Source organism: Mya arenaria, chromosome 10 (assembly GCF_026914265.1).
Source record: "Mya arenaria isolate MELC-2E11 chromosome 10, ASM2691426v1".
Taxonomy (NCBI): Eukaryota; Metazoa; Mollusca; class Bivalvia; order Myida; family Myidae; genus Mya; species Mya arenaria.
The window spans coordinates 73,021,763-73,034,251 of NC_069131.1; the positions used below are offsets into that span (position 1 = coordinate 73,021,763).

The 12,489-nt window shown below is 33.0% G+C and overlaps 1 protein-coding gene across 4 annotated transcripts in view; it reads left to right on the forward strand.

Moving 5' to 3' along the window:
• Positions 1 to 12,489, forward strand: part of LOC128205596 (uncharacterized) — a 57,405-nt gene that overhangs the window by 37,992 nt on the left and 6,924 nt on the right. For 2 of the 4 annotated variants that reach the window (XM_052907336.1, XM_052907335.1), the window contains exons 3-4: positions 11,470 to 11,676; positions 12,255 to 12,381. In XM_052907336.1, the coding sequence (XP_052763296.1) occupies positions 11,470 to 11,676; positions 12,255 to 12,381 (334 nt within the window). Of the gene's footprint in view, positions 1 to 1,228; positions 1,833 to 6,803; positions 7,304 to 11,469; positions 11,677 to 12,254; positions 12,382 to 12,489 lie in introns of those variants that run through there. The other 2 variants (XM_052907337.1, XM_052907338.1) reach the window with 2 other exon arrangements.

Consider the following 12,489-nt stretch of genomic DNA (forward strand, 5'->3'; position numbering starts at 1 on the left):
AAAATAACAACTGACCGATGGCTAGTAGATGTGGTCAGTATCTGAAAAACAATCTGTCCCTCGCACCTCTGACCGACGATTGTGTCAGATTCTTATCTCTTACTTTTAATGACAGTGCTGGGAACCAGTTTCATATTATTAGTTGTTAGGCTAAGAAAATATACTCTTCAGTTTCTAAGCCAAATTATTTTTTTGTTAAAAAAAAGGATTTTGTTTTCTTATTATTAGACCAAATCAAACAATTGTTCAGTTTCCAGGTTACTATCACATTCTTTTTTATCATGCTTGATCTTTGTTCATGTCTATAAATTATATTTGTACATACAAACAAAAATTAAAATCAAAGATTTATTTGAAAATACATATAATAATATCTATTATTTTCTATTTTTTTTTTAAAGTTGATAAAAAATGCTTTTTAAGAAACATGTTGAAATAAATATGTAGATTAAATAATGAAGATCATTAACTATTGTTATCATAAATACAAAATAATTGAAAAATAATGAACAAAGTAAATCAAATCCTGCTCTTCCCACATTTCATTGGAAATGTGCCCTATAAACTTAAGATAAATATTGCTTGGCCTGAGCTATTAGCTATTACTGTGTATGGTTGGTTTATGGTTACTCCAATTGCCATGTGTCTCCCAAGCTGGGAACCAGATCAAGATTAGGTTTACCTGGCGAATTAATGTTGCACTGTGACATTTGTTAAAGGCCTGAATGTTGGGTGATGGATTGACAAGAGTTAGTGATAGAACAATGGGATGTATTATCATTGCTTGAAGGGTTTTATTAGGTAAAAATCATCTGTACATTCAACATATGGTCACTGCAAGTTGAAGTGATCTGGTCTTGGTGCTTAATACTCCTCCAATACAGATTAAGCTTGTGTTTACTGTGTACATGTTTGGCTTAAGACTTTGTTTAGGAAGCTGGTGTGTTAAGATGGCTTAAGTATCTATTAAGCATCACTGAAATAGACAGAGGGATTATTATTGGTTTTAAGATAACTAGAGGATTAAGAATTGTAGTTGTTGGATGCTGAAGTGTGTTTATGGACAAGAGGACTTATTTTTGTCAACTGAAAGCGAACTGGTGATGTTTTGTATTTTGGAATGACAATTGATGGATCGGAGCTGTTAGTGTTACGACTAGTGAATATTAAAAGTTGCCTTTCGGAGTTAATCGTGCTCTGGTTAAGCTTCAACACTTAATGTATATACATGATACATCGGTACGAAGGCTTTGTCTTAAGCGATTTGATGAATTTCTAATTGTGGTTACATTGTTTGGTAGTAGCATATTAATATAAACCAGGAAATGGAGTGGATAGTATAATAATGACATTGATTCGTTAATAGTGGTAAGTTTGATATCGCTGATAAAGATTTATGGTACATTGTGGATTATTGACATTGTGTTTAGCCAAGGATCTTTATGCAAATAGCGATCATGCACTGATGCTAAGTTAGTAACATATTAATATAGTGAAAGGAAAAAAAAGAGCCATCTTGATGAAAAAAAACAACAACAACAAAATTTAAATTTCATGAAAGTGAATTTTGAAGGAAGTAAAAAATAAAAGATGAATTTAATTGACTGATATATTTTGTGAAACTGATCACTTTTACTTGGAAAGAAGTTTTAAATAGAGTAGTCAAATAAGGTTAAAAGTGTAAAGAACATCACATAAATGTTCGCCTAAAGCTACAATGGTGAGACATAAAGACCAGCCACTTCCTAGTCGAGAGAAGCTTGGAATGGAGAAATCAAAGAAATTTGCTGATTTGGAATTGATGAAGAATTACTATGGAAACAATGTTGAGGGTAGGTTAACATTGATGTAATATTATTATGGAAACAATGTTGAGGGTAGGTTAACATTAATGTAATATTATTATGGAAACAATGTGGAGGGTAGGTTAACATTGATGTAATATTATTATGGAAACAATGTGGAGGGTAGGTTAACATTGATGTAATATTATTATGGAAACAATGTTGAGGGTAGGTTAACATTGATGTAATATCATTATGGAAACAATGTGGAGGGTAGGTTAACATTGATGTAATATTATTATGGAAACAATGTGGAGGGTAGGTTAACATTGATGTAATATTATTATGGAAACAATGTGGAGGGTAGGTTAACATTAATGTAATATTATTATGGAAACAATGTGGAGGGTAGGTTAACATTGATGTAATATCATTATGGAAACAATGTGGAGGGTAGGTTAACATTGATGTAATATCATTATGGAAACAATGTGGAGGGTAGGTTAACATTGATGTAATATCATTATGGAAACAATGTGGAGGGTAGGTTAACATTGATGTAATATTATTATGGAAACAATGTGGAGGGTAGGTTAACATTGATGTAATATTATTATGGAAACAATGTGGAGGTTAACTTCAATGTAATATTTTTATGGAAACAATGTGGAGAGTAGGTTAACATTGATGCAACATTTTTACAGAAACAATGTTGATGCAGAATTATTAGGAAATGATATTGATACTCAATTACTAAGGGTATAATTTTGAAGATAGATAACTTTCATGCACAATTACTATTCATGAAACAGTGTTGCATTATTATTGAGTCAATGTTGAGGGCAGGTTACTTTGACGCAGAATTATTGTGGAAACAATGTTGAGTGTAGGTAACTTTTACACAGATTAAATATGGAAACAATATTGATGGAAATAATGTTGAGGGCAGGTTTTTGGTGCAAAAGACAAAACTCTTCTTAATTATTTTTTATAACATTAAGGTTAGTTAAATATTGGAACGTTTTAAGACATAAAATTATTGTTCAGGGTGAAATTTAGAACTGCTACTAGTGATTATTCAGATTACAATTCACCAGGAAAAGCCTGGTTGTTATAGTTCGAAATTTTCATTTCATTTATTTCACTTCTTTTGTCATCCTTGTGTTTCCCAGATTCTGAAAGCCTTAAGCTAACAGAGGATATTGTTCGCGTAAACTGATTTAATTTCAAATCTTGTATCCATCCGATAATTTCTTAAGATTTCCAACAATAGCTACCTCAGGCAGATGTTCTCAATTTAAAAAAAGGTTTTCTAGAAAATCTTTTCATAATTTTAATATAATTGTAGTTCTCTTCTTAAGCAAAATTGGATCAGCTTTTTAAAGGTTTAAACTGGGGCTGCTTTTAAAGGCCGAATATTGAAATCTTGTGGTTCTGTACCTTTTAGTAATTTACCATGGAGTTTAGATATAAAAATAAATTCAAGAAAGAAAGCAAATAATTGTTTGAAAGCCATTTAAGTTTCTTTCAGATAATTAGAGAGCTAATGAAAAGATTGTTCTATGTAGAAAGTAAGATATTCTGTATAGAAATGGGTCAATAACAGTCCAATAAAGATGATTATCTATTGGTGATTGAATTATTTTTATTACTGTCAATAGATCCATAGATAGATCTGGTACATGGTGTGATTCTATGTGTAACCACAGGGGTTCAACAGAATGACCCATGTGTCACCATTTGTCTGACCTGACCCTTAATTGCAAGAAAGAGTTCATGTTAGTGTTTAATTGTGAATAATTAGACAGTTTTTTCCCTGTTCCTGGAGGCCAAGAAAGCTGCCTTTTCCAGTTTTCTTCCTGTTTCTGATGGCCAAGAAAGATGCATTTTTCAGTATTTTTCTGCCAAGAAAGCTGCCTTTTCCCGTTTTCTTCCTGTTTCTGGTGGCCAAGAAAGATGCCCTTTTCAGTATTCTTCTTCAGTTTCTGGTGGAGAAGGCTGCCTTTCTCAGTATTTTTCTTCTGTTTCTGAAGGCCAAGAAAATTGCCTTTTCAGCTTTCTTCCTGTTTCTGGTGGCCAAGAAAGCTGCCATTTCCAGTTTCCTTCCTGTTTCCGGTGGCCACGAAAGCTGGCTTTTTCAGTTTTCTTCCTGTTTTTGGTGGCCAAGAAAGCTGGCTTTTTCAGTTTTCTTCCTGTTTCTGGTGGCCAAGAAAGCTGCCTTTTTCAGTTTTCTTCCTGTTTTTGGTGGCCAAGAAAGCTGCCTTTTTCAGTTTTCTTCCTGTTTCTGGTTGCCAAGAAAGATGCCTTTTTCAGTATTTTTCTTCAGTTTCTGGTGGCCAAGAAGACTGCCTTTTTCAGTATTTTTCTTCTGTTTCTGAAGGCCAAGAAAGCTGCCATTTCCAGTTTTCTTCCTGTTTCCGGTGGCCACGAAAGCTGCCTTTTCCAGTTTTCTTCCTGTTCCAGGAGGCCACGAAAGCTGCCTTTTTCAGTTTTCTTCCTGTTTTTGGTGGCCAAGAAAGCTGCCTTTTTCAGTTTTCTTCCTGTTTCTGGTGGCCAAGAAAACTGCCTTTTCCAGTTTTCTTCCTGTTTCTGGTGGCCAAGAAAGCTGCCTTTTCCAGTTTTCTTCCTATTTCTGGCAGCCAAGAAAGCTGCCTTTTTCAGTTTTCTTCCTGTCTCTGTCAGCCAAGAAAGCCAGAGCCATGTAGAAAACATGATTTTAAGTCTGAGTTTTAATTTTGGCCTAAATGTTTTCATATTATACCTTGCTGCATTTTAGGGACATGAAGCAAGACTGATATGAAGTATATTGTTGGCCTTTTTCTGGCTGCTGCCACAGTCAGCAAGGCCATCAGTGCCAGCATGATTATCTCTCCGGGGAGTGACATAATCCCCTTTTGTCCCTGCGATCAGCCTACGCGCACGGTGAAACCGGTTTAACACTCGACAATCCACCGATTGTCTCATCATGTGGCTTAATGGCGCAGGTGGCTGACTGACTATTGTAATCCTAATCTCATGGTGATGCTGTGCCGAGCTTGTGGAGCTTAATTCACATCCAGGGATTCTAACGTCAGAATTATAATTTGACATTTGAAATTGGCTTTTGTATAATGGGGATGTCTTGGGGTGGCCGTGTATTGTTGTGGGGTTAATGTTTGCATTAGATGAACACATTATGCTGAGATATCGACTTGTGAAATCAAAGTCATAATGGCATCATTTTTAGTGTTCTATTCGTATCATTTGTAATATGTGATTACCACTTTGTGGTAGTTGCTAGTCGTTTTATATTCTTACCAGCAGGTCTTGCTAACGTCTAGTGTTTTATTCGTAATATTCGTTATATGCGATTAAGTCTAACAATAACTTTAAAGCTAGTCATATTCATCTGATTATTACGTATTATATGCATCAGTGTTTACCACTTCAGATTTGTTTACTACATTGTATATTAAATGATTATGCAATCAATTTAGATTACTACTACCAAAATACTTATTCACATGACAATTAACTGGCTTGTCTAGAGTGCAATACAACCATTGGGTATTTCTTATATTTCACTAGTGTAATGAAACTGTTCCACGTCAATTTGCCATACTAATTAAGGGTCAAACTTTTGACAGGAAAATCACTTTTTATGGAATAGTTACAAAGCCTTCCACTCTGAAGACATTTTTGTAACTTTCCCCAACTTTTCACATGAAATGGCAAGTCACATAGACCCTATATATCAATGTTTTATCTTACTGATATTATTACAGGCTCAAACTCAAGTTTCAAACTGATTTACATTGTCTTTTCTATTATATACATTATATACTGATCATTGTTTAACTTTCAAAAATTAAGCAACCATTTTTAGGAACAAAACAAACTAAAACATTTTGCATTCTTGATAAGTTTCAAGTATAAACCAGCGTGAAACAATGTTATCGGCTGCTCAAAGTCAAATCACAGCGAGATAATTTGTATTAATCAGTCGTAATTGTTTAATCACTGTGTCCCACAAATCCAATGTGGTCAGGAAGATATTGTAGATTAGTGTCCTCTCCCCTCTCTTTCGTTGTTCATAGTTTTGATTAACTTCATAGGCCAACAATTTTACATTTGAGCTATTATGTTCCTGTTGTGAAATATATAACTTATCAAATCTGCTGCTGCTGCTGCTCATGATGATGATGATGGTGAGATGGTGTTGTTGGTGTTGATGATGATGATGGTGGTGATGATGATGATGATGATGATGATGATGATGTTGATGGTGATGATGATGATGATTAATAATGATGGTGTTGTGGTGCAGTGTGATGATGATGGTGATAGTGATGATGATAGCAACAGTGGTAGTTGTAGTAGCTGAAGCACAAGAAGTTGTAGTAGTATGCTCATGTTATGATACAGTTATATTAATATCACCTTTTTACTAAGTTCATTTAAAAACTGTAAAATAGTTTTTAATTTCATTGGTCTGTATTTGCTGACATCTAAATGATGTGCTTGTAAGTATTTTTATGCATTATCACCATCAGAATAATCATCAACATCATTATGAACAGGATTTAGGAACGAAGACTTTCCATTAGTCTGAAAAACACAATATCCTAATGTTAATCTAGGATGCTCCATGTCAGATATGTTTCTAATAAAAACTGAAGTTCTAATTGGCTTTACAATATCCAATTAAGTTCCTTGGCTTAATACAATTAATTAATAATGAAATCACAGGATGTTATAGTGATGATTAAATGATTATTGTTAGCCTATTGTATAGGCAGGATATTAGCTGACGTGCTAATTATGGAACTAAATTAACTCAGATTTTACTTTAATTGGTCACTTTTAATTAGTTAAGTCAAATGACATGTAATTAAGATGGCCTTATTAAAAATGAGACTTTAAGTATTAATATAAGCTCTTTAAGTTTTTGGACTCAATTACTGTGAAAACTTTATTATGAGTAGATGTTTGAAGTTGAGAATTTTTGGATATATATATATATATATAAGGAAAGTGAATCTGAATATGAAAATCCATCAAGCTGATGATATGAGTTGTGATACACACTGATTTTATCATATGACAGATTTATACGAAAATTGATATATTAAGATTAGCTTATGTGACAGGGATAAGTGACTTTGGACCACTGAGTCTGAATATTTTAACAGTGATAATCCAGGATTTTGTACATACACAATAACTTAACTGTATATGTACTGTCAGAGTGTAAAATAAGTTGTCTTCGGGCAGTTTAATGTGTTTAAATTTGGATTTTTGTGGATATAGTTTGTTAGCAAAACTATTTAGGATTAACCCACTTAGTGCGGTTATAAAGTTAGAGGAAACAGTCATTGTTTGTGTTGTATGAATATAACTCATCTGAACTTTAATATACTTTCCAAGAAATTGGGATTTAACTAAAAGTGTCATTTAAACGGGGTCACTTTTTAATGACAAAATGAGGAAAAAGCCAATCGGTACACGGTGTTTGGATTCCGAAGAAAATGGAATTGATGGTAGGTTTAATAACTTATTGTTTCTACTTTCGTACAAATTCTTTAGTTAAAGTGGAAGCTATTTTGATAATTCAACATCCTATATAATTATGTCAATGTTACAAATGACTGGTTAATGAAACATGTATATCTGATATTAACATTGAAGAAATCGGTCATTTCATACATTCATTCGATAGATTAGTTTTGACATTTAAATGTTTATTACTGATAGTGGCAACTGGAATTTTCAAATGCAGTATAATTATGTTATGAATTTTGACTTTTTTTGGGGGGGGGGAATATTTTGATGATTAGTAGCGAAGTGTCGTGCACGAGTGATGTAGCAAACCATCATGAATTGACAACGTTATACCAATGAAGAGATTTACTTTAGGCACATGAAAATCCTGGACAAACAATTTATCTGGCCCTCCAATTTCTGGAAAACATATCTTACTTAGTCCCTTATATGGGGATTTAGCATAGCTCACTATTTTTGTTTTTGTATAATTTGTGACATGTTTACATTCTAAGGAGTTTTTGAACTTCATTAGGAAATTATCTGTATGCTAATCCCAAATAGCTATTTTTCATCTAATAAAATCGCGACTGAGTAAGAAATTTGGCTTAGTGAAATGAACTACATATGTTCTTGTTACAATTAATAAGTTTCAAGAAATTTAGGGGCCAGTGGACTTGGATTTAGTATATATATTCTTTTATTAAACAAAAGAGTTAATTATCGAGGGAGGATGGGTAGCATCACATCAATTTCTGAAATAGCAAAGTATCGTGCACTATTTCTTGTCATTATTGCTTTCTTACATAGCAGAAATTGATTGAATGATTTGCAGAATTTCTTGTCCTAATTTCTGCAGAGTCATTTTGTGGCAAAGATTTGTTTTTCAAGTGGTGAGACTTTGTCGATTGCCATAATTACGGCATATATTAGATCTCTATTTGAGATAGATTTAAAAAAGCATTTGATTGTAGCTAGCTGAAGAGTTTGCAAATCGGTATATCTGATACGAACTAATCCAGCCAAACTAAGTAATCCAGAATGTTAAGAAAAAGTTGTATCTAAATTATCATCATTTAGTCGTACTGATGTCATGTTAATAAATCGGGATAATTCTTGTGAGTGTAATCTAATTCGTCTTTCCGAAATGCTCAGCACTGACGAGGCTACATGCTGTTCCGAATTTATAACGCAGCTTTGTCTTATGTTTATGTGAATTTTGATAAAAAAAAATGATTATTTTACCTGCTGGTAAACTGCGGAGTTCTAAGGAGGTCCTTTCATAATTTTTTTGTGTAATGCAACAAAATTTACATCAATATTTCCATGGTAAATTCTGTATTCGATGATAACATTGAGATGTTGGAGAGAGATATCCCCTAATGAGTGTTTTCGTTATGATCAAATAATGCATTTTGAATTTTTTCGTAATTTTATATACTCTGACTTAATCTCTTTGAGAAAACATGATAGTTTGATTATTATTAAAATGTCGTTGAATGTTAATATGTTTTCTAAGAGGTTTGTCTCGTGGAATGAAGTAGCGACTGGGATGTTCAAGTATTTTTTCTAGCGGGATTATCAATGTAATATGGTTTTATTATGTACGTCGTCAAACTTAATCTCAATCTGTAGATGATCAAGATTTCGTGCTTATGTTAAGACTTTCCCCATTTTGTTCGGGATAATATTTAAAGCACCGAAGGTAATTTATTCATTTTTTATCCTATTCCGAAATAATTCTCTTTAATGGGACTTTTATATTTAGAAAACAAAGTCCTGCTTTCAGGAGTTAAGAATTTTTTGTAATCAGATAGTAAAAGTGCGGAATTTTGAGATCAGTCCCAATTAAATAAATGTTCACTTGTTTAAACAGTAATGTTTTGATGAATTTGAACTATAAAAAAAGACCTTTGATAAATGAAACATGCTTATCAAAGTTATCATAAATAATTGCACAAACTCTATCCTAATTTGTATATTTAACTTGGTAGATTTCATCAATTTACAAGGTAATTATGCTTTTAAAATGTATTTTAGTGATGAGAGAATGAATACTGGATTTAGCATGTCAGAGAAATTTGGTGAAAAACTGCTTTAATTTCTTCGTTCTTCTATTCTAAAAGTTCTTGAACATTTGATGCATATTTTGAGCGACCAAATGCGGGTTTCCAAGGCGAATGAACCTGAAATCTTGCCTCACAATCAGCTTGTAGGTAAGCTCTGAAATCCGCCAATAAAGGACAGATAAATCCAAACTGGAATTACATTTCGTCATCAGCTGATCGCGAACTAAAATGGTCCTCGATTTGCCTCAATTTGCCTAATAAGTCTTCGATGTAGAGCCACCAAGCTTGGATAGGGATATTTTGTATAAAACAACAAATTTGCGTAGGGATTAGCGGAATAGTAAAACCTGGTTGGCAATATTTGGAAGAGCTTTATCCAATGTCGCATTGCCTGTGGACGTTGAATGTATGAAATTGGGCTACTTAAGTTGGCTGAGCAAGTGGAATTTTAGATTTGCTTTCTTCAAATATCATAATTAAGGATCAGCAGTAGCATCGCTCTAAAGCCTCCACTTTGCAAAGGATTATGGGTAAATGGGCCCGGCTGTTTTTCTATCACAACGATCTGTCTTTAAGAGATAACGGAAAACATATTTAAGACGAGCCCGTGGTATTGGAAGATGTCAGCATTCATTGGAGACTTGCGGCGAAGCACGACGGCTTAACAAGACATGGTACCATATATAAAGGCTTGTTTGTGTCCTCAAATCTTGTCAATGCTGTATGGTTGGTTAACTTGTTTGGTTGGGGGAAAGAAGTTGATGGATAATGTCAATTGTCTTCTCAAAGTTTTTGTAACTAGAAATGTGTAGCTGAGCGAAAATAGATACCATTTGCTTTCAGTGAAAAATTTAACTTGGACTTAAGCTTACTGGTGCATCGTTTAACAGGCTTATTTAATATTTGAACAGACAGATGAAGTTAATATGAAAGACAAATATTTTGTGCAAGGTTTTTTTCACATAAAGTTGGACAATGATTTATAAACGTTGATTGTGGCATTGCTGTTTTATTATTTAAGTCTTTATGAGACTCAATATGAATATGATGGGATGTTTTTAATCAAATGTGCTCTTAATTAAAGTGACATTTTCATGATTTTTCTCATTATTATTATCAAACATGTTGGAATTAAATAAATCAGATTTACAGTGTAAGTATTAATAAGATTGAATGTTACGTTATATAAATACTAATCACCTACCTCTTAACGAATTTGTGTTTGATATTCCATTAATTATTTTATAATAGATATTAATTAGATTAATTATAATTCAACAGGAACTATTTTAAAGACATTATTGAGGATGAAATTATACCTATATTTTAAGAATTTGAATTTTCTAAGAACAAGTTAAACCAATTAGTAAATTATTAAATGTGAAATACATAGACCAGGAAATATGTTGGGGTTTTTTCTTTTTAGATTAGCCTAAGAGGATAAAATATCACATGAAATTAATCATGTGCCCGACCAATCATTTTGATTTGAGATTCATTCTTACATAATGTATCTATTTATATTCAAATCAAATGCACAGGATGATTCTAGTAAAATGAAAACTTCTTGAGAATAATTGGCTGGATCATTATTTTTCTGCTGATTTACAGTAATGGATGGTGTGCAAAGTTTGGGGAAAAACACACACATGGATTTGTGCAATATTATTGGGACATATATTTATAAAAAAAATTGTTTGAGGAAATAAAGTTTGAAACAGTTTATCATTTCTGATCAAGAACAGCTTGACATTGTGGTTTTGATGCACTGTTGTTATTTTACCTTGACATAACTTCAGTGCACTTAGATGTGAGTTGCCAGTTATAGGTTTAAATGCAAAAACACTTTGTTATAAGAAATAAGATCATTTGTTAGCTCTTAAAAATTATTGAGGTAACCAAAAGTAGTAATTATCATTTTAGTGTTGCTAAAATGGATGCTGTTGTAGTCAAAATGATGGTGGTAGTGATGGTATAGACTGCCACTTGTCCTCTAAAGATTTAAATAAAAATGTTTAAGGGACAAGGCATAAAACGGTAAAAAAAAACTTTTTAGGGAACTACTTTTCATGGAACTATTTTCTGTGTATTTTCAGGTACCCGATCACTTCCCATCCACTGTATCATTGAGCAGACAAGCGGACGTCCCTCGTTCAACACGCCCCTGGACGAGCGATCCGCGCATACGAGCGTAGAGCTAGACAGCTACGCGATCCTTCCTGGTACCACTCCCATCTCAGAGTGCGTCCAGTCAGCACTCAGCAAGCTGGGATACAACCCTGGCGACGTATTAGGGGCAACAGGTATGTGTTTTAGCTTCCTGAAAATTCTGTTCCTTTAAGAACTTTTCTAGTTATAACTGTCATAATAAAAAGAACAGATTCACTAAACAGATACACTTGATTCTACATTCTATAAAATACCATAATAAAGGAAAGTAATTCAACTTTAATTAAAATTATTGTTTCTTTTCATCTGGTGTATTACAAAACACATTCACATAGTTTAAGAATTTTTCAACCTATGTAAAAGTTTAAGTAGATACTGTGTTAAATTAATAAGCATATATCTTAATTTATGTATCAAACTTGTATAATGTTTGATCTGGATGATGGATTGGTATTGATTACGCATATATATCCGTTACCAGTTAATACTAATTAATCACAAGCTATAATTTTCGAAGAAAAACAACGCACCATAAAACTATTTCCCCCTCAGGATTTCATTAACGGATAATAACCTGAACTTGTCAACCGCAATTAAACATTAAAATTAAAACAACTGACAAAATTTTTTTTCCATCTATTAACACGCTAAATGCTACTCAAATTTTCGTATTTAGGTAAAATTAATCTTAGTTTCTTTCCTTTATTTTCAGGTGCAATACAGATAAAAAACTGGAAGCCTCTAAGCTTCGACACAATCACAGACAACTCCACAGCAAATATTGAAGATTTGCTAGGGGAGCTAACTCAGGTTGCAACACTCAGAATTAGAATATGCAGGTGAGTAATTACCTCCCTTTAATTGGAAAATAGATTTGGATGATGATTATGATGGTTGTGTTATTTCTTCTGTTACTTATCTTTAAAAAAAATCAACAAGCCCTGCTA